The sequence below is a fragment of the Myodes glareolus genome, chromosome 12 (genome assembly GCF_982192425.1).
Source record: "Myodes glareolus chromosome 12, mMyoGla1.1, whole genome shotgun sequence".
Classification (NCBI taxonomy): Eukaryota; Metazoa; Chordata; class Mammalia; order Rodentia; family Cricetidae; genus Myodes; species Myodes glareolus.
In genome coordinates, this window is record NC_142037.1 from 64,603,912 (window position 1) to 64,631,390 (window position 27,479).

The following is a 27,479-nucleotide window of genomic DNA, read 5'->3' on the forward strand; positions in this document are numbered from 1 at the left end:
TGCCACACCCTCAGTCCCTCATATTTCATAAGACTGAAAGAAGTATCTGTTTTGTTAAAGACACACACACACACACACACAAACACACAAACACACACATACACTTGTGTCTGAGTGTTTCATCTGCTTCTATGTCTTTGTGCCATCTACATGAATTGTCCTCAGATACCAGAATCCCTTGAAACTGGAAATGGTTGTTAGTTGCCACAAGTGTTCATAAAATTGAATTCAGGCCCTCTGAAAGAGCAACCAGTGCTCCAAACCACCGAGTCATCTCTCCAGTCTGGAAAAAAAAAGTTCATTAGGAAGCTAAGGGCTGTTGCCATACCCTGTATACTCTGATAATCTTACTTTACTTTCTTTGTGATGCTGAGGATGAATTGCTTTATATATACTGGTCAAGTGTTTCGGCCCAGAGCTACACTTTGATTTCTCTTTCTTTTTTTGCAGTTATCCACTACAGATACAGAGTCTATCTACACTTAGGTCCTGGCAGCAGGAAGGGACAGGAAATTCTTTTTTGTTTTTGTTTTGTTTTGTTTGTTTTTTTTTGGTTTTTCTTTCTTTATTTTATTACTTCATAAATAATGCCATTCAAAGTTTCCACTTCCTTCCCTCCTCCTGCTCCCCCACTCACCCTTTTCCCCTCCCCTTCCAGTCCTAAGAGATGGCCTGATACCCTGCCCTGTGGAAGTCCAGGGCCCTCCCCACTCCATCCAGGCTTAGAAAGGTGTGTATCCAAATAGACTAGAATTCCAAAAAGCCAGTACATGCAGTAGAGACAAATCCCAGTGCCATTATCATTGACTTCTCAGTCTGCACCAATTGTCAGCCACATTCAGAGGGTCCAATTTGATCCCATGCTCACTCAGTCCCAGTCCAGCTGGCTTTGGTGAGCTCCCATTAGAACAGGCACACTGTCTCAGTGGGCGGAAAAACCTGTTGTGATCCTGACTTCCATGCTCATCTTCTCCCTCCTTCTGCTCTTCAACTGGACCTTGGGAGCTCAGTCCAGTGTTCTGATGTGGGTCTTGGGACAGGAAATTCTTTGCAGTTGCATTATCTCTTGGATGATTATTATCATGCTCTCTCATTTACTGCGAGTCTTTCTAGGAGACCTTTGGAAACTTTCCATCAGTGGAAAGCTCAGATGAACTCTATGTCCGGGGTGGTAAAACACATCTCTCTTTTTTTATTTTTTTTAAGGAAAAACAAACTATCTTTTTTTCATTATACATACCAATCCAAGTTTCCACTCCCTCCCTTCCTCCCATTACCCCCACATACCCCCCCACCCCCATCCATTCCCCAGAGAGGGTAAGACACATTGCTATGGGAAGGTCCAAAGCCCTCCCTACTATATCTAGGATGAACAAAGTATCCATCCAAAGAGAATAGGTTCCCAAAAAGCCAGTACAACACATCTCTTAAGGAGCTTCTGTCTTTTGTGTTTTGAAGATAGATTCAGGAAGGAGATTGATGGTGACCTATGTAGGCTTTGAACCCAATATTTTGAGAAAGAATAGACAGCCATATTTTGAGAGAGTCCTATCAGGATTAAAAAGTAAATGCTTTTTGATTATCATTATTTTTTAAAAGTGAAAATAGAAAGGATTTATGACTACTGAGCCAGGGTCTTGAGGCTGTAAAGAAATTACACCACAACTTCATAGTTGTTCAAGCTTGAAAATGTTTTATTTTATTTTATTTCTTTTACTTTTGGAGCCTATTTCTTAATATCTAAATCATTAGCTTGTTGTGGATTAAATGACATAGCAACGCAGAACAATATGAAAATGCTTAATAGATACATCATTCTGATTCCATGTGTTAAGTAGTTAAGTATAAAGTGGTATATACAAAAGCACTGTTGGAAGATGGTTCATTAAAAGTAATACTCTTAAAAATGCCAAAACATTTAAAGAGTGAAAAATTTAAAGTATGAGGAAAATAGCTCTCTTGGTTGAGATTTTCTCAGAATTTTAATTCTGTACACATTTGTGAAGACAGCAAAGCACATAGTACTTTTCTAATTTCTTTTCACCCTAAAGTCCTGTCACGATGGTGCTTCTTTCATGACACACAACTGTTGAAGGGAAGTGTTTCAGTTGGCACATGTTTGCTGCTCTACTACAATAAGCCTCCCACGTAGAAGACTTGAATTTATAGATTATGGTTGAATTCCAACATGGGCTCATGTCTAGAGAGACACCTACAGAGTTGTGGTTCAGTGTTGTAACAAGTGGTATCTTGTAACATGAGGGCCGGCTTGTTGGAGTTTCTGTCCCGTCCGGTACCCCACAGCCGGCAAGTCCCAGAGAAAATCAACCACACAGAGATCTCTATAAGTTATAAAGCTGATTGGCCCATTAGGTCAGGCTTCCTATTAGTCCTTGTAACTTATATTAATCCATTATCATCATCTATGTTAGCCACACGGCTCAGTACCTTTCTCAGTGTGGCAGCTTACATGTTGCCTCTTCGGTGGTCTGGGCAGGAATGGCGGAGGGAGCTTCCTCCTCTCTAGCCTTCTCCTATTCTCATTGCCCCGCCTCTACTTCCTGTCTGGGTGACCCACCTATACTTCCTGTCTGGCCAATCAGCGTTTTATTAAAATACATGATTGACAGAATACAGACAATTCTCCTGCACCAGTATCTTACAACCATGAGTAGTTCTGAGGATCTTTTCACTGGTGTCAATATTTGGTCCCGCACGTTTCCCTTTGCTGAGAGATGCTTTCAGTGATGTAATAACTGTGTTTGGGGCATGTGAGTATGCTATGAAGAATAAGAATGTACCAGGGAATCCTCAGATTCCCTCATCTAGCCCTCTCAGGAGCATTAAGGACAAGGCCCTCACTTCCTTGTTTTCCTTTGCTACAGAGGGCACTGTTATCACTTTGGGTGGTCCCCCCTTCGTCACTTGACCTGATTCTCTTACTTCTAAACCCTTCCATGTTGCTTTTTTAGGGCTTAGTACTTTGACATCTCCTCTGTGAATACTTATTTTTCAGGTGATGTCATTCAGTTGTAGAACTTACGTTTTCACCGGTATGTTGGCTACTCTCCAAACGTTTCCCCTGCCATAGATTTCTGCGTTGAGTATCTTACTTGACTGTGTTACCTGTGACCTACAGTGTTTCAGCTTTTCCTGATGACTTGATCATCATATCTAACTTCAAACCCACTAACTCTGTTGCTGTCGCTACCTTGCATTGTTGGGTACAGGAGAAAAGATGTGGGGAGGGGATTTTCTGTTCTCTCTGGACAGTTTAAACAGTTGAGTGTCCTAACTCTGTCTAATAACCAGATCATGTGCAGTCATTCTCAATCTGTGTTCAGTGGCTGTGTTCTACTTTCGTTTGACATTTGATGATATATAGTCTCAATTGTGATGCTGGCTTTATGTCAGAACAAGCTGATAACAAAGTAGAAGAGAAGAGGTACATGATTTTTGGCTCAGAGAATTTAGACTAAAACCCGCCTCTTAGCTCCTTCTAATACAAATGACATTCTTCATTTGTATTAAGTGGTATCATGTGCTAAGGGTCTTTGAATGCTTGCTTTTTCTCCCTTCCCCTTTAAATAAAACTGTTTTATGTTATGTGGGAGGGATGTGAAATTTAATAAGTTATTTTTAAAAGAAGGTACTTAGTCATGGATAATTGGAATAACCGTTATGTTGCTAGGGCAAAACCGGTTGAATTTCCAAGAGTTCTTTTTTTCTCCCTTAGGTAAGTATTGATATTAATTAGACTTATGTGTTTGTGCTCGCTCTCTCCGGGGTAGTGGTATTTTCCTGGTGGTGTTCTTGTGGTTCCGCACTAGCCAGATAGAGCTGTGCTCTGTAGAAATGACAGGTCTAGACCCATGAGTCACAGATCTCCAACTTCACTGGGAAGCTGTCAACGGGAAGGCAGCTCCATTTATAGTCTGAAGGTGGGAGGGAAGAAAGGAGAATTTGAGTTGCTTTCCTTTAGTGCAGTTTGCTTTTTTGAGAGAAGGAAAGAACGGGTGAAATGTTCTAAGAATTCATCTCTAACTTCTTTTGTTCTCACTTCCATTTGATGCAGTGGAAGGTGCTAGTGTGTGTTCTATTTTAAATGATGGGATGGATGGGCTCCATTATTAGAGCTTCCATTAATAGAAAAGGAGCTGCAACCTGATGGATTCCTGGGTTCCTAATTGGATCCCGGCATTTTGAATGGAAATGACCCATTTCTTTTGAGGTAGTAGTGTTGGGAATTTTTTACTTGTGTCTCTTAAAGAGTCCTTAGTGTTTCATTGTTGATCAGAACCCATAGATTTCCCTCCCCTTTGAAGACAGACTGACTTGTGGTGTATGGAATATTAATGTTTTGGCTGGGGAGAGGGCTCAGTTGGTGAGAGCACTGATTCTCCAAGCACCAGGACCTGCATTAGAAGCCCTAGCACCCAAGTAAAATACTGGGCATGACTGCACGGGTTTCTAACCCCAGGATTGAGGGGCAGGGAGAAGCAGATTCTGAGAGCCCTCTGGTCAGCCAGCCTAGATGAAAAGGGGAGCTTTGAGTTCAGTGAGAAACTATGATCGTTTGAATATATGCCCTCAGAAGCTCATTCGGAGTGTTACTATGAGGAGGTGTTGCTTTGTTGAAAAAAGTGTGTCACTGTGGAGGTGGGCTTTGAGGTCTCACGTATGTTCAAGCCGCACCCTATATCTCAGTTCACTTCCTGTTGCCTGTGGATAAAGGTGTAGGATTCTCAGCACCTTCTCCAGCACCATGCCTGCCTGCATGCTGTCATGACACACTATGATGCTAAGGGACTAAACTTCTGAAACAGTAAGTCACCCCGTTAAATGTTGCTATGGTCATGGTGTCTCTTCATAGCAATAGAAACTCGGATTAAGACAGAGACCTTAGCTTAGGACAGTGAGGCAGAACTATTGTTGAAGACTCCTGGGGTCTTGTGCTGGGCTCCATATGCTCCTGAACTTATAAGCATGTACCACTTACACATGCCATACACACAGTATACATTTAGCATATGCATGTACATACAAACACACATTTTAATACACACAACCCATATATATATCCCATACACATACCAAATAACACACATGCAAGCATGCATGTACAAACATAAACATAACCAAATGTAAGACAACACACACTGTAACACACATATAGACAAACATAATATATACATAATATACACACAAATATACATGTACACAAATACTTACATGCATATAAACACATATACGTATATGCATGTCATATAAATTCATATGTGTATACCAGTACCCATACACATACTGCACCTACATACACACATACCACATACATACATACATGTACATGCACCCATATACGCCATTTATACATGCACACATACTCACCACTCATACATACATACATACACACACACAAAGACATACAAGCAAAAATGATGTTACTTACTATGATTTGAATGTGTTTCCTAAACTCTTGGGAACTTAGCTTAAGTTTTAGGAGTAGAATGCTTAAGGTGCCATGGCTCTGCTCTCCGGGATGATTGGGTGATGCAGTTACTGGGATGGTTTATATAGAGTAGGAGCAGTTCTGATGAAAGGGATTGTTTGGTTCCCTTCTCTTCTTTCCTCTACCCTTTCTTTCTCACTTTCCATCTCTCTATATGTCGGGTCTCTATACCTTAGACTTCCAAACCTCCAGAACAGTAGGAAATCAACTTATAATCGGCCCAGTCTGTGCTTTGTCCTAGGAACACAGAACAGACACAGGCACAACCATCCCATCCTTAGAAGCACATCGCTTTAGTTGTCCCCTGCCGTCTCCCGCCACCACACACCTGCCTCCACCTTCACCTCAGGCATATCTAGTGTGTTTAAACCACATACTCTCTGCACCCATTTTTCTTCTTGTGGATTCCTGTGGAAATCAGCCTTCAGGACCTCATTTCTTTTTGTCTTTTTATTCATTTCTCTTTTAAAAGTGGTGAACAGGTGTCCAGCATTGGAAGCAACAGTTGGAAAGTAGAGATTACTTGGTGGTTTGGAGAGAGACCAAGTATCTAGGGATGTCAGCTTCTCTGATGTCAACATAGTTTCCCCAAAGGCAACACCCAGGTCAGCTGGTGCCACCCAGGGCAGGGCCAGGCTGGGCTGGGTCTCCAGGAAGCTTCCTGGCTTTGCTCTGGGAAATACCCTGGGGATATAATCATTTGATCGGCTGCACTTACTCTTCTAGCAGAGGGAGCCAAGGAAACTTATTCTGGTAGCAGGGAGGAGACTGAAGCCGGTATGTGACTGTGTTGAGCTCCTGGGAGAACGGCAAGAATTCGTCAAGATTTACTTTTGGTTTGGACATAAGAGGCCTGGATTGGAGGCTTTGAGTGATGGTAGGTGGGACCAGGAGTTTTAAAACTTATTTATTTTTTAATTTATGTAAATAGAGAAGGGTCCTTGTGTACCATGGTGAGCTTATGGAGGTCGGAGGGAAACAAGAGGGAGTTGGTTCCCTTCTTCCATCACGTGGGATCCAGGAATGGAGTTTAGTTAATCAGTCTGGGCAGGGAGAGCCCTCACCTACTGAGCTCTCTCCCTGGTGCTAAGCCAGACTTTCTACTGTGTTAAGTTTCTGCCTGGGAAGGGATTTTTCCCCCTACTTTACATGATGAATCCCAGCATGAGTCTTTGGTTGCATGTTTCCCTGGGGTATGGTATAGTCAGAGCTACATTTCAAGATAACTGAGATTGACCTTGAAAGTGGAGGTTGAAAATTGGGGAGACGAGATGGTTTTGGACGAGGAGTCATCCCTTAGGGAATTAAGAGGTTGGGTCGAAGTGGGAGATTGGGCCTTTCTATGGCGTGTGAGATTGGGTGGTGTCTTGAGAGAAAAACGAGTTCTGAGTCATGGAGAAAATCAGAGGAAGGGGGATTCTGTGTCAGATGCTGTGAAGCCTGACCTGTGAGGTGATTTCCTCCTGTCTCTTGGCCCTTAATCAGCTAGGCTAGCTCTGTGAGTGGAGATAACACAAACACTCGGATGTTGTCCTTGTCAGTCCCATGATGAATTCTCTCGTAAAGCATGTGCTGGGATGTCTCCAGTTTCCCCATCCCTGAAGTGAGCAGGCAAGGTTGTGGTGGGTATGTATAGTGTGTGGGCCCAGAGTTCACGCTTTGAAGGACTTTTAGAGCTACTTTGGATGGAGCAGTAGAATGCCAGTGGCTGGCACCCACTGGTGAATTATGATCTCTTCCATTAACATTTGGCTCTCAAGCTGCTATCATATATGATGGAAGAGGGCTTCTTGGCTGTCTAGATATTTCTCCCCTCCAGTGACGAAGTTCTGGAAAGCTTAAAGGACATTTAGCCACAGCAGGCTCTGGTAACCCAAGGATGGGTGGAGAGGGTTGGCATCATGCCAGTGAAGATATGTGGACGATGATCATACCTGGGTGCCTCACCCTGTGTTCACATTCTTCTAGATGTGATTTCTGATCCTCATTTAAAGATATCCATATTAAGAAGTCAGAGAAAGTATACTATGAAAGGGTCTTGAAAATTATGTCTCATTCAACTGTGTCTCTTAGTGGGGGTTTCTGTGTAAGGGAAAGTAAGGGAAAAGGTGACCGGCTCCCAGATACTACCCATAATCCAATAGGCCAGTTGAGGTAAATGTGACAATTAGGGACAGCATTGAAATGTTCATTTCCCGGCCGGGCCAGGGTTAAGAACTTTGAATCTCATTGATTCCCGGTGAGACTAGGCTCCTGTTTTACAGGCGAGGATTTGGAGTGGTGAACTCACAAGACCAGTTTTTTCACAGATGATTGATTAAAAAGGGAGCAAGGGTACCCCAAGAAGGGTCTTCTGAGCCGAGTTGGCTCCCCGTGGGAGGATCTCACCTCACAGCTCTTCAGCAGAGTCAGAGAATCTGGGTGGACCTTTATTTTCCTGATCTGATTAAAATATACTTCTTTATTGATTCAGACCAGTGTTTAAAAATCTTTGAGTAGTAAGGAAAGGACCAATGCTATGACTTTGAAGTTCTATATATACTACGTAGCTGCTAGGGTCAGATGATTGACAGCTGTGTGAACCCACAGCTGGCACAGTTTGGAGGGTCATGGTGGACAAAGGTGTGCCAATCCTTGGTCAGGCAGCAAAGGGATTTCCAGTACTAATCAATTAACGCAATGGAATAACTAGCGCTGCTTGCTACTTTGTGAATATTAAATGTTGTATTTAAAGATAGGGCCTGGTCTGAAGATTAAATAAGGGATATCTGTGTATTTGAGATAGTCAGTTTTGAATATTATATGAATGTTATCCCTTTATCCTATTTACAGAATTATATATATATATATATATTTAATATATATGTGTAAGTCTATTTTTTTCCAACTATCACCATGCAAGTTTTGGCCTGCTTTCCTGTTTCTGTGTGTCCTTGGTTTGGTTATTGATACTTGGTTTTGAAGAATTGGGTTTGACTGCAGTGTCAGAGAAGACCTGGAGGCGGGGGAGGTGGCTCAGTGTAGCTCTGTGAGCATGGGGACCTGAGTTTGAATTCCCCAGCACCCAACTGGAAATGTCCGCATGGTTGCTTGGGCCTGGAACACCAGCCTTGGAGTCTTGGGTTTCAAGAGTTTACTGGCGAGGTAGCTACTCATCTAAATACTGTGAGAGGCTCTGTCTCAAAACAGTGAGGTGCAGAGCCATAGCAGAAGATGCCTAGTGTCCTCCTTTGGTCTCCAACGGAGTGTACGTTGTATGTCCCCCCAACCCTAACTGTGAGCAGCAGTGAAATCTGAGTAAAATCGGAATGATGTTAAAAGTAAGCTGATACAATGTCATTCTTTTTCAACATCATAGGAATGTTCAAGAGCGCCTAGGTCAGTGGTTCTTAACCTGTGGGTCATGGCCCCTTTGGTGGTCTACTGACTCTTTGATAGGGGTCACCTAAGACCTTTGGAAAACATATATTTACATTACAATTTATAGCAGTAATGATAAAGTTACAGTTATGAACAAAAATAATTTTATGGTTGAGGGGGTCACCACAACATGAGAAACTTAAAGGGTTGACATATTAGGAAGGTCAAGAACCACTGTTCTGGGTATTTGTTTTAAACCTTTTCTTGACAAGTTGCCTTTCCAAAGTCAGACAAGTGCATTCGATGAATGAGAACATTTGTGTGTCTTGCATTATGCTGATCATATGAAATATTTTTTATGCACTTCCAAGTAGGTAGACCCTTTTTTCTTCCTGTACTAGAGAGAACAGTGAATAAAACCTCACGGAACTTTTTATGCTCTCTTAGTGGTCAAAAAACATTTTTTAAAATGCAGGACTAGAAGAGCTATTCAATGGCAGAGTGCTTGTCTATCATGAAGCCCAAGGTTTGATTCTCAGCACCACAAAAACATATACATGCAGGCTGAAGATGGTTGAAAATATAGGATAAGAAGAGGGTAAGGTGAAGTTTGGGAGTGTCGTGTTAGGCTAGTTGCAACTTAAATGTCTGAGTGCAGCCCAGGACTTTGCTAGGAGGCTCTTGTGGGAAGAGTGGAGAAAAGAGGGCCTTCCCTCCTTGGGCCACTGGAGGAGGTTAACATTCCTACTTTGTTTATTTACTCTTTATCTCTAGCTTATCGATAACAAATGGAAACTCTGTGAGGAAATGGTCTAATTGAGTGGACGTAGCCCATGGGACCTACTTCTGTCCCTAAAATGTTTCCTCCTTCAGCATGGTGTCAAGCCGTGCCCACATTAGACACAATCGCGCTGGTGGAGTCACTCCGGCAGGCACACTTTACTTTCAGTTTCTGGCTGTGACTTGTTACCTTGAGTTTCCTCTCTCTACTTGTTAATTTAAAAGGTCCTAGGGCTGTGCCTTGTGGCACCCACTGGGGTGTGTGTGTGTGTCAGCGTGAACTCTGCTCTAGCAATCTAGGACCATGTGAATTCCTGGTATTACGTGTTTCAGCGATAGGAGGATAATTTGGCTGGCCCGTGTGTCTTTGTGTTCTGGGGCACGTTGTAAATGTTCATACTTAGAAAGGAATGTAAAGTGAAGGGCAGAAATGCAAGGTCACTGCACATGGACACAAGGCAGCCTTGCCTTGTGTTTCCAAAGATTGCTTATCATCATAAAAAGGCACAGCCAGATGGACTGGGAGCGATTATTGAAAGTTTTTGAAAGGAGGTGGGCCTTCAAAAGGGCCGTATGATTCCTGATGCTCAAGCGTACTTATGATAAAAGTGGGATCACTTTGAGGCCCTATATATATATATATATATATATATATATATATATATATATATATTTATCAGTTTATTAAGTGGTGCAACGGGGAAACAGATTCATTGATACAGGACAAGGTATAACCAGTTGCAGCGTCCTTCCAGTTTGCCCAAGGGAGCTGGGACCTATCACACACTGCTTCATGCCACCTGACCCAGTCTTTACCACCCAAGAGAGTGTGTGACCTCTCTCTCTCCTCTCTTAAGTGGTCACAGTGGCAGACAGGAAGCCACGCCCTAAGCCTGGCACCCCAAGGCTATTGGTGGAATGAATCACCACAAGACCCACACATCTTTAAGTGTACTTTGGCTAATTTCCTGTTTGAAGTGATACATTGATCCTCATTAGAACAAAGGCCCGTGAGTTCCCAATAGTTTCCAGTGATACTCCCACTTCGAGTTCCAAAACAGAATGCCGTTCATCTTTACAAGATGACTTTCTCTTAATTGAAGACATAAATTATAGTTTGAGTACTTCGGCTGTGAAATTTCTCTAGATTTTTTTTGAAGTATAGTACACAGACAAAAACATACATGTTGTATAACTCCCAGATCGACTCCCAAGGGCTCAGAGGATAAACTTATTGCCCTGAAAGCACAAAGAGTTGAGATTGATTCCAGAACCCATGGTAAAAAAAAAAAAACCCATAAACTGATAAATTTACGGGTTGAAGATTCCTTGGTAGGAAAACACAGGTAACCAATGTCCAGTCCGAAATTCAAATCCCCAGTATCGGAGAAGCCTTGCTCTCTGCCACTGCCCCTCCCACTCTCCATCCCAAGGGTACCAAACACTACCTAGCAGTGGATTTTTCTTTTGCTTTGCTTGTTTTAGTACTTTTATATTAACCTATCCATGGTATCTGTACTCTTCTCTTCCCATTGCTTGTGATACTGAACCATACAGTCAAATGAAGCTGCAGATCAAGCCCACTGCCGTCTAGCGCTTCACTGTGTGCATATTCCATAAAAAAAGGCTGCTGGGAAGTCTCTTGCGTATGATTTTTTGCTAAACAAATAAAAACACTGTTTTTGAGTGTTAACCTGGAAATGGAGCTACTGGGTTGTGGGCTGTGGGCATATTTACTTTAAATTGATGCTAACAAATAGGATTGCAGTATAAATCCATCAGCTGTTTCTACCCACCATGCGAGGGCTTATGGGTTTTCCTGTGCTTTTCTGGGGGATAGGAGGTGTATAAGTTCATTTTATTTCATGTTTGTTCTGTGAAAAGGAACTGTGGTAGATCCTGGAAAGCTGAGTTCAGCTTTCGTGTTTGTATTCACTCTCACCCACTTTTCTTTTCCTCCGTATGAATGGATGTGTGTTATACATGCTACATGCTTGATGCATGGACAAGCATGCATATATATATATATATATATATATATATATATATATATATATGTGGACAGCAAATACACATGAATATTTTTTTTTTTTGCCACTTACAGTTATGCTGAAAAGCTATCTCAGATGCCATCTAGCTCAGGTTACTGCAGTGTGGTTCTCACTGATGCCCTGTGTTGGTAATGATGGAAATACATCAGTGCTTGAGAGAGGCCCAATCTGTCTGTTACACACTATTCAGTCTCTTCAAAACTGATGTGGTATCTGCGTTCTTTTGACTTTTTCAAAAGCATCTTGCTCTTTTGCAGGCCAACAAAAATGTCCAGCATGTCTGTAATAGAATTCAGACTATTCAGGTCAAAGTTACTGGCTGCATTTTTTTTTTTTTTGAGATAAGGTATCACTAACTAGCCCTGGTTGGAATTCACTAGACCTAGGGACCTTGAACTCTCAGACATTTGCTTATTTCTCCCTTACCAGTAATGGGGTCAAAGCCATCAGGTCCCGTTCCTGCCTCAGGAATTTTTAAAACTGAAATTTTCATCTTCAGCAGGGCTAGGTTTTCTAAGCAGTGTGCAGAGGGTTTTCTTGGGGGAAAACCCGTGGACAGCGAAGGGGAAAGCTCAATGCAAAGCCATGTACTTGCTTTTCTCCTCCCAGTTGTGTGTTCCCCAATTTTCCTGTTGTATACATACTTTGATTTCTGCTTAGAACTTTCAGATTGCATTTAAATACTACTTACAGAAAATTGAATAACTCATCAGACTATTATGGATAAAACAAGAAACAGAGCAAATGGCTTTATTAGTATTAACATTTAAGAAAACTCACTGTAATATTTAAACCAATGACTATGGTAATATCTTGTGATATGTGCGCTAAGATTTCTGAATATTCACAGTGGTTTTAATACTGATGGACCTTATAATGAAAATGAATTTTACTTAGAGTTAATTTAAGGTTCATGGATATAATTGATATGCTCTCTTTCTTTACAGGCAAGAAGAGACTGACAGGAGACTGAAAAATGTAAGTTTTATTTAATGGAGTTTTATAAATAGTTTTTCCTTTATGTTCTGTAAAATCATAGAGATCTAAGAATATACTCTGTGTCATTTCTTCTGATTAAAATTTACCTAGAAACCAAAAAGTTAGAGTTTAAGTCTTGTTATGTATATATATTATTTATATAATTATAATACATACATTATGTATTATAATATAATAAACCAACCAGTTAGCGTCTAAACATTGTTATGTATATATTATAATTATATATAATATATTTGTATAAGACATATAAATATATATAAAATATTATACAATCCGTATGTAATACAGTATATGTATTATAATTCAACGTTAGATTTTTGTGTAGACCTGACTCCAGCATAAGAGAGATTAAGTTTCAGAGACTGATTTTTGTGTTTCTATTTATAAACATCAAACTCAATTTAAAAGTTTTAGGGGAGCAATCAGGAGATTATCTAGTTAGACATTAAGGGACAACAGGATGGCTTAAGAACTCTAGATGCTTATTGAGTCTATGCTAGTATCATGTCCTTGATATTGCAAAATTATAGAAGAATATCTAAAAGTAACAGCTTTATTTAAAAGTATGCACATCAAGCAAGCTACGAATTATTGACTTTAGGTGTTTATTAGGTAGTTTTATCAGGAAACTATTGACATAAAAAGTTTCCCTTGTGGTCCAGGACGGTGCCTCAGTGGGTAGAAGAGCTTGCTGTGTATGCCTGGTGGTCTGAGTTTGATCCCTGGAACCCATGGAAAAAGCTGAATACAGGAGTGTGCATGTATTTGCAGCAGTTTTAGGGTGAGATGGGGGTCAGAGACAAAGGAACTCGTGCCAGACATACATTGTGGAACATCAAGCAACTAGAGAAGGCCCTGCCTCAAATATATATTTATATATAAATTGATAGTCAGCTTCTGGAAGGTGTCCTGTTTCCTCTACACCTGTGAACCTGCATGCATTCTCTGACTCTCTCTGTCTCTGTCTCTGTCTTACACACACACACACACACACACACACACACACACACACACACACACAGAGTTTCTCTTGCATTTTAGACCTCTCTGTTTTATGAGACAGTCTGTCATGTAGCCCAATCTGTTCTCACAGTTTCTGTGTAGGCATATGACCTTGAACTTCTGATTTTCTTGCCTCCATCCTCCAAGTGATGAGGGTACAGCTATGAACCACCAGGCCCAGTTTCATGCAATGCTGGGGAAAGCCCAAGACTTCCTGCATGCTAAGTAAGCATTCTACCACCTGAGTCATGTCACCAACGCTCATGTTTTTCTCTTATTTTTTTCTTCTTCCCCAAAGTAGGATGCATGATTGTCTATTAAGTTCTGTGACTTTTGGTCTGAGAACCCATTCTGAAATAACAAAATATATCAAGAACAATTATGATTTTTTAATGGCTGCATTCCTTATCATACATTTAAGAGTCTGCTTTTCAACTTTAAAGTATCATTTGTGAGCTACAATTTACCTACCTGTGGTTGAACTGGCACTTGGTTACCAATCCACCATTCTTCTTCTTTCCCTTTAGGTGTTGATAACTTTGTACTGGCTGGGAAGAAAAGCACAAAATAATCCCTACTATAATGGTCCCTATCTCAATCTGAAAGCTTTTGAGACTCTGTTGGGCCAGGCTTTGACAAAGGTAAGGAAACCAACACCACCTAGGAAACTACGACTGTGATGTGTGCGCCTACATCATCATGCTCTTCCTGTCCACTCCCAAGGCTCCTCTGTAGCAGACATGGAGCATGCCTGTGCTCCTTCCTAGACAGGGCTACGCAGGCAGGTTGGCTACTTGCTCTCTGGCTTAATGTGCTTCTATCAAGAAGTTTTTCTGTGCCAGAGCAGGTTCAAGGTATAGAATTTTATGTCCTTAATTTTAGGTAATTTGATGACACATCCATTGCTTTTTATATACAATATAACTTAACTGTTTCTACACTCATTGTGAGCTCAATCTGCAGTAAAAAAGGCATTTTTAGGGCTATTCATGTTTATAGGAGTTACTGAGTTTCTTTCTATTATTCTGTTCTTGTCATGGGTAATTATCTAGTGACTTCATTTCGATATCTTCACACTGCCAGTGTTCACTGAGGAATAATGCATATTAAGTGGAACTTAATAAAGTTTTTCTTGTTTTAAGACACCCTCAAGTAATCTAGACTATTCTGAACTGGCCAGGATGATTTTGAACTTCTGACCTTCCTGCCTCTATCTCCCAACTGCTGGGATTTTGAAGACATGAGTTGTGATTGTCTCCTGGGGAGATTTTAAAGTTAGAACACTTGTTTTATTTCACTTTAAGTTTTTTATTTGTAATCACACACAAACACACACTCACACACACACACGTCACACACACATGGGAATACATACAAGAATGCTGGTGACCTTGGTGGCCAGAATAGGCCATCAGGTGCCCTGGAGTTATATAGAATTATATATATATATATAATATATATATATATATATGTATATATATATATATATATATATATATATATATATATATATATATATATATATATGGAGTTGCAAGATGCCTGATGTGGGTGCTGGAAACTGAACTAGAGCAGCAGGTGCTCTTAACTACCAAGCTCAGAGCCCTTGTTTTTATCTATGTTTCTGTTCTTTCATATCCCAGGATCATTGTAACAGGCTTTTAAGCCTTGTGAACTATTTGAGAAGGGCCAAGCACTGAGGGCAAAACATAGTGATTTTTGTTTTGTCAAGAAAATCTTCATTTATAGGAGCCTAGTGGAAAACTAATTGCTCTGTGTAACTAGGTATTCAAGCAGGGCATTTATAATAATTGGAAGAAGATAGATGCTTAATATGATAAAACACCGTCTATATAGTAGTACTTAGTATCTTGCTTTGTGAGATTTTTTCTGATGATTAAATAGGAAAGATATTGAATGTTTCTGATACATTTCATTCTCACAATGAGGATGAAATAGATGTTAGTTATGAGTAGAACAGAGAAGTATTTGGACATGATAAAAATGATTGGCTTCGCCTTTATCTATCCACGTCTTTAAAAATACTTTGCCTGTATCAGGCCATGTGCATATTACAAAGAAATGGGATTACACACTTATTTTCTCTAATTGTAAGGACTTGATAGCTCTTTAGGTCTGGGAAGACAGCTCAGGTGGTAAAATGCTCTTGCAAGCATGCGGACATGAGTCTGACCCTTGAATCCATGCAGAGTGTGGTGATACACACATGTAATTCCAGCACTGAAGAGGCAAGGACAGGAGAATTTCTGGGGTTCCCCGGCAGGGTAGTATAGTCTGCTTGGCAAAGTACAAACTAACAAGACACCCCGTCTTGGTCTTCAGAAACACAAAACAACAAAAGAAACTCAAGGTGGATGCCTCTTGAAAAACAACACTGGAGAATGACCTTTGACCTCTACACACACATTTGTGCTGCCACGCATAAGTATTGTATGCGTACATGAACACTCAGAAAAGAGCAGTTCTGTATCCACCCCTTTTGGATGAATTACCTGAGACAGTAGTGGAGGTAGTGCCCACATTCACAGTGTGCTGTACGTTGGAGAGGGACTGACTCATCTCCTAGCAAGCATACCTGCCTTAGATTAGAAAGCAGATCAGCCCCTGCCTTGAAGAGGGCGAGGCTCTGGTGAGAGAATTGCGGGGTTTGTGGGTACAATGGAAACCTGGCTTCACAGCCCTTTGGACTCAGGAACTCTGCAGTTAGAGGACACAGGGGCCACGGGCTCGGGGACTAGTGTCCTTTGCAGACTGTCCCACTTTTTATGGCAATGACTCAGGATGAACAATCACAGGGCAGAGCTTGTACTAGGAATGCCTCTTTAAAGGCTGTTCACAGTCGTCCATATCAAAGTCAGAATGGTCCAAAGACTTTTTTTTTATAGCTAAGATTGTGGTTGTGGTCCTATTCTTCCTTTACCTGGTGGGAGTAGACACAAGAGGCAAGCGAACCTACCGTTTGCTTTGCTTCTTTTAAGGTGAAGGTGCTGTGTCAAGTGTACTTCCACAGTTCACTTGCAATGACGAAGCCAATTGGAAACAGCATTGAAACAATACTCAGTAGAAGCTGCTATATCTGAGTCAGATTATATACTGGGGATGACTCACTTTGGGGGAACCGGTTAGGGTGAAGTCCTCAAAAACCAGACTGCATGGGCAGACTTGAGTTATTTATAACAGGTCACAGGACTCATTGTCAGTCGTATTAACATTGATGATAGCAGAGGTCAAATTGTGTTAACTCTGAGGTTTCAAAAATTATGTGTTCGAGAGACCTGATGGAGCTAAAGATTGACTTTAAAATATTAATCTTATATTTTGAGACGTAGCCTGTTGATACTAAGCTTGGCTTCCCCATTTGGTTGCAAGTGGCAGGAGAAAAGGTAGACCCTGGCATTTTCATGCCAAGTTGTCAAGTTCAATGCTAATCCAGAACTTCTGTACTAGCCATTCTTGGCATTTCAAATACTTGCTGGACACTGGCACACGAGCTGACGGGTCTAACTTCGGCAGAAGTCTGCTTCAAACAGCTGCTGGCGCTTGTCATGAGCACAGCCCTGCTTCATCGGTTGAAAGTGTTTGTGATACAACACTGAGACAATAACCTGCAGACCTCACCTCATTATTACCTGATGAAGTGTTTCCACTTTGGCTTTCCGTAATAATGTCTGCCCAGCTGCCTGTGTTTTCACTTAACCATTTGAAGATGAATTGAGATGCCTTGCCTCACTCCTGTATTCACTGAGTCCATCTCTAAAGAGTAAGAATGTTTTTCTGCATAGCTATAATAACACTTGAGAAATCTCATCAAAATTAATCCTCAATTAATAGATGATTGAATCTATTTTATGTGGTCTCCCAGCTATTTTTCATAGTTTTTAAAAGTTAAATCATGATTCAATCCAAGTTTGCAAGTTATAGTTTGTTATTCTTATGTTATTTACTCATCACCTGAGATTAACTTTGTTGATTTTCATTTAGGTCCTAATTTTTCAAAGGTCATCTAGGCTCACTAAATTTCAGAGGTGTGTTAATTAAAATGGCTTATTTTGGGAAAGTTCTACGAAAGTTATAATCGTAGATGGAATAGCTTTTGCCCAATTTTCATGTATTTCTTATTTATATAAGAGCCACATAGCTATTTTCTTTTCATCGAAGGAAGGAAAGTTTTATATACCAGCAAGCATGTGTGTTACCCTTGACTCAATATTGCCAGCGTCTCGATCTAAGTTGCATAATCAGTGAAATAAACAAATTCCATGATGGTATCCTCCCTGCTCTTTAAGATAATGGATTTCCCGTGACGACAGATAGGACAACAGAACATCACTCTGGTCTTATGTTTAACATAAACCACCTCAGACAAATCCTGGAGAAAGAATGAGACATTTTCAAGGTGTGCCTCCCTTTTGTGTGCCTACATTACGATGGCTTTCTCTTTGATTTCTTTCATCTCTTCTACCAGACAAAGATATAAATCATTGATTGGCATTTCAAAGCTGTTTTTATTAGTACTTTATCTTGTGTATGGATTATATAACTACCTTATTAAATAATTTCAAATATCTATGTGGAATTTTGAATACCCCCCCATCGTACAGTTTGTGGAGAAAAGAAAATGTGCTTTTAACTTTTTTTTTCCCCTCTTTTGTTGAACAGGAAAATCCTGTCGACTTCTCTCCCTAACTAATCAATGCTTTTGCACTTGGAAAAGTCCATGTTCACTCACTGGTCTTTGTACGATGTTTCTCCTTCAGGCTCTAGAAGATTCTAGCTGCCTGAAAAGAAGTGGCCGCGACAGTGGCTACGGGGATATCTGGAGTCCCGACAGAGGAGAATTTCCTGCCCCTCCAGGTAGCCATAGGAGGGAAGATTCCTTTGAAAGCTTGGACTCCTTGGGGTCTAGATCCCTGACCAGCTGCTCCTCAGATCTCACGCTCAGAGGTGGGAAGGAAGGTGAGCTGTGTGTTGGGATGTAGGCTTATTTGGCTTGTTTGTGTTTGAAGAGAAAATAGCAGAGGAGACAAAGTACGGAATGCAACTGTTTCAAAGATTCATCAAGATGTAGATCTTAATAAGTCTATGAAATTAGGTGGTTTTTAAATGTTATTTTTGGCTTTTTCCCTCCCTCATACCTCAGAGTAATTCCAGCCCCCCCCCCCCCCCCTTTTAACTTCTCTATTTGGACAGGACTTGTGAGGAGATTGCTTACTGGCTCACTGTGACTAAATTTTGTCAGTGAGAAAGTCTTCAGACAGAGGCTTAGCAATAGCTATCTAACAAGGCTGTTACCTCATGTATCTAAGCATGAAGTGGGTAAGAGTCTGTGAATAGTCTACTTTCCGAGTATGTTTCTTTCTTGTCTTAATCTTACCAGAAACCACAGATAACATTTTAAATCCTGAGGCTATAGTCCAGTGATAGAGCCTGTGGCCAATATCCGTGAGACTCTCAAGGTTAAACCCCAGCACTTCCAAGAACAGGTTTCTCCTTTTAAAGCATTTCTGTGCTTTAAACATCATCATTATCAGGAATGAAATGGGAGCTCTGATTGTGAGCTTGTGCTCCATCTTTGTGGCTTTTCGGTTTGTTGACTGTGAACAGAAATATTTTACCTAAGACTTTGACTATGCAAAATCTCAGATATCACAAATAATAAGTTTGTTTTCTAAAACTCACGGAAGCATGGCAGCAAAACTAACTTCTTTAACTTTTAGAGCCGCGATAGTAGAACTATGTGAATGGCTTTAGAACTGACCTTTGCAACTGCCACTGTTTTTGCTGGCCGTTCCCTACCGAGGTATGGCTTTTTCAGGGCTCAGATGAAAATGATCATATCTGTAAGGAAATAAATCTTAAGTTTGCAGTTCATCCGAGCAATCAAAGTTGTAACCTGAGACTGAAAATGTCAGCCCACTATGTTCCTTTTCCCTGACCGAGAAACTTACAGCATGCTGTGTTTGAACTTGTGTTTGCCTGTCGAAGAATAACAGCAGGAAAGGTTGTGGGTTTGCGGCCTGTGTGGATTTGTCATCAAAATAGAGAGACTCCGTGGAGCAAGATCTGAGTCTCCTTTGACGTATGGGCCACGTCTGATGTGTGATGTAAGCAGAAGGCCCCTAGGTCACATGAGAAGGGGACCTTGTTTACTGACTGTAGAAGTCAGGACAATTATAAGTAGGGTGGTGGGAGGGAAGTGGGTTTCAGGAGAATGAAGCTTTTCTGTGATTACTCTATTAAAATGCTGCTGCCCACATAATTATAGTGGGTGGTAACCGTAATTAGGATAATATTTTTAGGATTAGAAATTGTGCAGTTCGTGAGTTTTGTATAGAAACATAGCAAGTGTGATATTTGTACAAATAAAATTTGTATTAGCTAAAAGAAAGATTTTTAAGTTTAAAATTTCAACAGTCAAATAGTCTGTGATTTTCATATTCCTTGAATCAGTTTTGGTAAGGATAAGTTTGCTCGCTCCCTTCCTCCCTCTCTCCCTTCCTCTCTCTCTCTCTTTGTCTCTCTCTGTCCCCCCCCCCCCCCCACCTCAGTTAGAAGGAGTTAAAAACAAAGCAAAGCAAAGGAAAACAGAAATATCTTCATGCCTTCTTCATGCCTTCTTCATGCCTTTTTCATGTCTTCTGGCCTTCCTGGCCATGGCTGCCGAGCCATTCTCCCTTTCTGCCCTCACTGCCCCTTCACCTGACCTGTGACACAGCTGTGTCAGACCGACCACTTCCTTTGAGCCATATTGGCATTGTTTACTGTACATTCCCGCCTGGGAGGTGACAAAGGCAAGTGGCCTTTAGGTCAAGTTAACCTGGAAGGTGTGCTAAAAGTCATTAGTCATGAGCTGAGCGGAGTTGCCCTCTGCAGCTGGGAGGAAGCAAGCAACACTTAGCAACTACCTGGGTTTTTCAAAGGCACCTGAGGCAGGGAGCTTGAAGGGCAGGAAAGAGTTCTCCATTTGGGTCTATATGGTTATTCTCTTTATTACCGTGTTTTAAAACATCTGGGTTTGTTAGTTTTTCAACTAGAGAATGTATTATTACTTATATCTTTCTGTTATTGGAATTATCAAAAAGGCTTTTTTGGTGTATGGTGGTTGTTGCTAAGTTTGCTTTTAAGTAAATTTTTAATCACAATTGCTGATTCCCATTATAGTTCCTTCGCATCTGAAAGGGAACATCTTTAGTTCTGTGGTCTCGTGTGGGCATAAGCTTTAACTTGTTAGGATTCCAGGTATCATCTAGTTGTCTTCTGTGGCGTAGTGTCCTTGTCGGAATGAGTGATCTTTCAGGGGTCTAGCTGTCACTATGGAAACCTGTGCAGTCTTCCTTTGGTTTCTGAAACTGCCTGTCACTTCCTATAAATCCGACGGCTTCCCGCCTTTTCTTACATTTCTGAACTCCCGTCGAGTTATGCTGTCTCACTGGATTTCTAGATTTCATCACACGGGTTATACCTCAGCAAACATATCCTCGTGGCAAAGAAGGTTGGGAAAGGAAGGGACTGAGCAGGGGATTGGGGTCTTATCTGCTTACTACGTACGACAGCAGATTGAACTGCGTGTGCCTCTAGTATGGGGAGCAAGCCCTTCCCCATGGGTCTTATCACAACTTCTTGACAAAGTTCTAAAAATACTCATGCCTTTTAGCGGCAGCACAGGGTTTCCAGGGGGAGAAGTGGCTATGCTGGGTGGAAGGGACTCAGCGGGAATTTACTGGCAGCGAGTAAAGCAAGTCCTTGTGCCTTTATAGGTTTCGAGAGTGACACAGACTGGGAAATCACATTCAAGATGCAGGATTACAACAAAGATGATATGTCCTATCGAAGGATTTCAGCCATTGAGCCGAAGTCGGCCCTACCATTCAACCACTTCTTGCCCAACAAAAGTAAACAGTCGTCCTACGTACCAGCGCCTCTGAGGAAGAAAAGGACAGACAAAAACGAGGACAACAGAAGAAGCTGGGCAAACCCAGTCTACACGGAATCAGACGGGACATTTTCAAGGTAATGTCATGAGTTGTGGTTATGGAGTTCAGAATGTTTTCTGAAGTTGTGGCACTATTTAATGTCGTTCAGGGAATGGTTCCTAACATGTAGTAACACATATCACTAATGGGGATTTCTTCTCCTACCTGGATTTTCACTCTGTTTTACGTATGCTGAAGACAGTTGCTCTGTTTCAGAACATCAGCATCTGAGGAGTAGACCTTCTTTTAGATGCATGCCCTCAGTTTATTGGCGTATTTCTGGTCACTGGATCAACGATGTGGTCTATCGTGAGCCCTGCTGTGTTTCCTTCAGTTACATTTCTTTTCCGTGGATAGCAGTGGGCATGGAAAGAAACCCTTAATTTCCTATCAAATTATCAGAAAAGCAAAGGATGATTTTCCAAATCTGTCTTTTTGTATGCTGTGCTGTGCGGTTCTCAGAGTGGTTCTGACCCTGTTGATGAACAAAGGTTTGCCTGATGTGTTTTCGGATGACTTAGTCAACTATAAATTTCACATGAAAAGGAGACCTGAGGGGTTCATCTCGCAGACTACTGCTGTCAGGTTTTGTCCTCAAGCATTTTCTCCTGATGTGTTAGCCTCTGGGCTATGCACACTGGTGATGTGAAATAGATATCAGAAATATATTTGTCCTGCATCTGGGTGTCTCTCATGCTATTGATTGAAATGAGAAAGCAACATCCAATGTGTTTGGAACGTGTCTTTCTCATAACACAGCCTTGTACGTCGAGCTTGTCTCTAATTTGGGTGAGGTGCTGCTGTAAAATCTTTAACTTGGTCCTAGGAGCCGTGGTGTGGAGACTGGGAGTTAATTTGCTTCATTCACAGGGGTAAGGTGGAATGAATGACCTTTGGGTTCTGTGCCACAAACTGCTCACCCAGTGTCTTAACGTGGTTGGATATTTTGAACAGTAACCGGAGGAGGACTTGGGGTCCCAAGATGGAGCGCTGGCACACAGTCCACGAAACGTCAACCTCCTCTTGTTATTTGGAAGAGGAGGAGGAAAAGATAACGCGCATCCCCAACCTTGTGAAGGACGATCTCTATGTACGAAAGCTGAGTCCAGTCGTGCCAAGCCCAGGGGGTTCTTTTGATCAGTTTCTTCCCAAGTGCTGGAGCCCAGAAGATGTGAGCTGGAAAAAACTAAAGAGGGAGACTTATAAGCCCTGGTATAAGGAGTTTCAGGGATTCAGGTTTGTCTTGGTGCATGCCCCTGGCCTGGTGTTCGTTCTCTGCCCCAGTCTGGTGTATTCTGTGTCCTGTTTCTTCAATTAGGGATAGAAAAAGGCTTATTGGCCCTCTAACGTCCATAAAACTTCATAATTATAAAAAAATGTTTAAATTTAATCCCAGGGCTGGACACGGGGGCACAGGCCTAGAATCCCAGTACTCTGAAGGCTGAGGCAGGAGGATTAAAAGTTTGAAAGGAGCCTAGGTTTCAAAATAAGACCCCTTCTCTGAAACAAAAGAGGGCTTTTTGACCTACCTTAAGCTCACTTGTACCCCTGGGAGCACCTTTTATCTTTTCTTAGTAAACTGCCCATGACCTATGTTATTATTATTAAAACACAACAATGACAGGAGCATGATTAAAAACTTCAGACTCTAGCCTTTGAGAAGCCCCCTTTTGCATTTAGCTTGGCATAGACTTCAGAACTTACATTCTCCATTTCTCCTCTGCTTCTCTTTCTCCTTTTCTCCACGTCACTCCATGGCAGGTGGAATTCAGACTCTGAGGATGAGGACTCAGGCTCCCTCAGAAGCGCCACAATTTTTAGTAGACTAGAAAAGGCAGAGAACAGGTTAGCCAGCAACTACCCAAGACCTTCACTCTTGCTGGAGCGAGCCACCAGACATGCCATGAGGTCACAGGACGCCTATGCAGCCAGGAGGACCAGCGGTGCTTTGAGAGAGTCCAGGTGCACCTGTCTGAGCTACCTGCTTGTGACTGACCTTGGACACCTTGTCTGCCTGCTTCCGCTGCTACATTAACCTAGGCCCTAAATATTGAGTCATGGAAATTTAATGACATAGGAGAAAGGCGCAGTGTATAACTACTGCCTTCTGCATGAGAGTGTTGGCACATGGCTATAGGAATCAGCATGCTATTAATGCAATAACGTGCAAGGCGATTAGTATTTATATGCATGAATTCTTTCTGAAAACCCGTTACAAAAAATGCTTTATAAAAAAACGATTTAAATTTACTGTTGTGAGAAGAGAAAGGAAATCCTTTTAGATAGATACCAAGAAGGGTAAGTCTGGAGAATCCAAACCTAAAAACACCTCAGGGACTTTTGTAAGACTCTCGACCACTCTGTTATTTTTATGACCATGATGTGCACTGTGATGTAAAGTATGTGATGGCATACTCATCACTTTCTAAGATCATGCATCCCTCCCTAGGGAGGGGATGAGGCCACTATGGAGAATAGAATTAGGAAGATGGCACCAGGACTGGTACCCATGCTTATCCCAGGGAGGTACACATGATTGGAGTTATAGATCCATCTCTTGTCCTTGACAGCGTTCAGATTTCCTGGGAAGTATAACCTGTGGCTGTCTCTTTAGATGACACCCAGGAAAGTCACAGAGACTAGCGCTGAGTATTTGTCTTGTTTGTTACATTCCCTCCTGTGGCTCCTAACAATCCATCCCGAAAAGTACTGGTTTGTTTGCTGGCTAATTACCATTCTTCTCATACTTAACACAACTCTCCCTTCCTTTTTCTTTTCTGTGCTTCAGTCAGTTTTTATTGCTTCAGGCCCTTCAGACATACTCTGATGACATCTTGTCTTCGGATACAAATGTCAAACTCGATCCCACCTCTGGCCCAAGGCTCATAACTCGCAGAAAAAATCTCTCTCACACACCAGGCTATCAAGCAGATGACCTTGAGCTGACAGCCTTGGATCCTGACTTAGAAAATGATGATTTCTTTGTCAGAAAAACTGGGGCTTTCCGTGCAAATCCTTGTGTTTTTCGAGCCTTTGAAGACATTCGAAGGTTCTCTGAGCCAGACGATGCTGTTGAAAGAGATATAATTTTGCAGTGTCGGGAAGGTGAACTTGTACTTCCAGATTTAGAAAAAGACGATATGATTGTTCGTCGGATCCCAGCACAGAAGAAAGAAGTGCCGCTGTCTGGGGCCCCCGACAGATACCAGCCAGTCCCTTTTCCTGAACCCTGGACCTTACCTCCAGAAATCCAAGCAAAATTTCTCTGTGCCCTCGAAAGGACATGCCCACCCAAAGAAAGAAGCAGTGGCTGCCGAGTCTTAGTCCCTTCCCACCGACAGAAAAGAGACGACATGTTGACTCGCAAGATCCAATCATGGAAGCTGGGGACTGCTGTGCCTCCCGTCAGCTTCAAGCCTGGCCCCTGCAGCGAGGCTGACCTGCAGAAGTGGGAGGCCATCCGGGAGGCCAGCAGACTTAGGCACAGGAAGCGGCTGATGGTTGAGAGGTCAGAGTGTGTTTCTGCAAGGATTTGCTTGTGATGGATGATGGTCTTGTGTAAATTTTCTTATGAAAAAAAAAAGCCGCCTCAGTTGTCTCAGCTCTGCATGTTGTGTGCCATTTTGAAGCATCCTGTAAACAATTATTTGGCTTTGAGAAACTTTTAGTCATTTCATGGAAGAAGTTCAATTCCATATTTACACGTCTTAGGATGATTTGAGAAGGTATATGCAAAGCTTGCCTCTCGCTTGGAAGTGTCCATCATTTTGTTCCAGTGTGAAATTGGATAAAAGTATTTTCTAATTGTATTTGCAGGTTTTTATCCTCATGTCTAGCATCTCTGTAGTAGTCTGGCTGTGGTTTGGTTTTATGTGTTTATCATATTTTGCAGTGTCTTTTATTGAACTAAATATTTTCCTAAGATATGTCATTGCAGATTTCATTTAACTTGATTTTTGTTGTTGATCTAGGTTTCTTGAACTATCAATTTGTAGTATGTTTTATCTGTAAAGTTCAGTGCAAGCACCATTAAAATGCATGAGTCTGTCAAACTCTGTTTGTAGTTGTGACCATTTTGGTAACATAAGCCACGCAACTTTCTGATCGCTGTTCTGCTCACTATAAGCTGGGAATGGGCAAATTTGACTAGGCCGAATAATGAATGGCCCCAAATCTCTACCTTAGTTCCTGGCAAGGGGAGGCCTTGTCTTACAAATTCGTTGACTCAGAATACATTAAGAAAATGTTGTTATTATTTGACCCGAGTTCCAGGAGGCTGACTAAAACTTGAAATATTAAAAAGTGGCTAAGGGCCAACTTGTTCAGATTTGCCCATTTCCAGTTAGACTCAAGTTAAAGATGTTTAATGCTGAGAAACTAACACAGCTGGAAAGAGTGACCCTTTTAACCTTTGGTTTTTTGGTTTCTTAGACTCTTTCAAAAGATTTATGGTGAGAATGGGTAAGTTTTATGGTTCACGTTAACAACACACGTGCACATTTGTTTGTGTCTCCTGTGACTTGCTGCACCTGTGTCTTAGCATGTTACTAAATGGGCCGCGATGTGCAGTGCATGGTTTTTTTTTTTACTTTTGATTAACATTGCAACCACATAGCAGTATTTTTGCATCTAAATACCCAGTGCAATGCATGAATTGCTATGTAAAGCGATAACAGTTTTGCTGTATTAAATTTTAACTCCACCCCTTTTACTTCTCATTTAACGGTTGAAAGTAGCAAGAACCTAAGGATATGTTCATTTTGGTATTTAATTCCTAAAATTCACTAAGCTTCTGGTTTCTGGTTCTTGAAGGTCTCCCTGACAAACTGCATTTGGGAAAGTTTATGATAGGGAAAGACATTACTGCTTGCTTAATGTAAGAATTCATGCAGCTTGTAAAACTCATGTACTTAGCTTATGAGGAGCTTTGTTAGTGGGGAATGTTAATATTTTTGGGGAAATATTTTTAAGATTCTTGAGTAGGGTAGAAAGTTAGTTGTAACATGACTGCCTATAAAGAGCAAAGTAGACTTTCAAAATTATAAAAAACAATCTTGGTAGTTTCCAATGTTGTTACAAGAACTTTATTTAAACTATTCCTCAGGTTTGGTCTACTGGTATTTAATATTCATTGGGTAAATATGACTAATATAAAACTGACTTTCTCAATGTTTTTCCAAGTTCTAGACTATTTTAAACTAAGTCAATTATTCTCAACCCAGCATCCCCAGGCTCTCTGTAACTGTGGAAGTTATTGGCAATAGTTTGAGGAAGAGAGCGAAAGTTGAAAAAGACCAATATTTTAATCAGTCTTGGGACTTGAGTAGCTTCCCCTTACCGTGGTTCATCTTGTCTCTCAGAATCTCTAATTTTAAGAGTTTTAATAATCTCAGTAGTTTAGAAATCTTTAGAAGCTACCAAGATTCTGGCTGAATTATCACAGCGTGATATCACTATTACAAGGCTAGATATCGAAACTGTGATTGAGTGAGGGGCAACCTTTACAATGACTCCTTCCCGGATGGCGTGTGAAGGCACATTGTCCCTCCCTCACTTGTATCCACAGCCTTGTGTGCTCACAAGGGTCTCATCTGTGAGGGTGAAGAAGCCAGGCTTTGGTATAACACTCCAATATCTGATCATACTTGTCGTAGGAAAGCTGTTTTAACTTGATTTAAAGTCCTCTTGAGCCCTCACGCATTCTAAATGACTTTCATGAGGAATTTTCATTTGTAATCATGTTTGACTTCTTAGCAAAACCACATGCCTGGAACAGTTTTC

General features: G+C 41.3%; 1 protein-coding gene across 22 annotated transcripts in view; it reads left to right on the forward strand.

The window, feature by feature from the left end:
• Lmo7 (LIM domain 7) overlaps positions 1–27,479 on the forward strand; it is a 203,707-nt gene that overhangs the window by 128,469 nt on the left and 47,759 nt on the right. For 13 of the 22 annotated variants that reach the window (XM_085698238.2, XM_085698240.2, XM_085698242.2 and 10 more), the window contains 8 exons: positions 12,648–12,678; positions 14,232–14,345; positions 18,483–18,681; positions 21,483–21,735; positions 22,653–22,934; positions 23,460–23,660; positions 24,487–25,206; positions 26,130–26,159. In XM_085698238.2, coding sequence (XP_085554364.2) covers positions 12,648–12,678; positions 14,232–14,345; positions 18,483–18,681; positions 21,483–21,735; positions 22,653–22,934; positions 23,460–23,660; positions 24,487–25,206; positions 26,130–26,159 — 1,830 coding nt within the window. Of the gene's footprint in view, positions 1–12,647; positions 12,679–14,231; positions 14,346–18,100; positions 18,122–18,482; positions 18,682–21,482; positions 21,736–22,652; positions 22,935–23,459; positions 23,661–24,486; positions 25,207–26,129; positions 26,160–27,479 lie in introns of those variants that run through there. The other 9 variants (XM_085698244.2, XM_048421722.3, XM_085698247.2 and 6 more) reach the window with 6 other exon arrangements.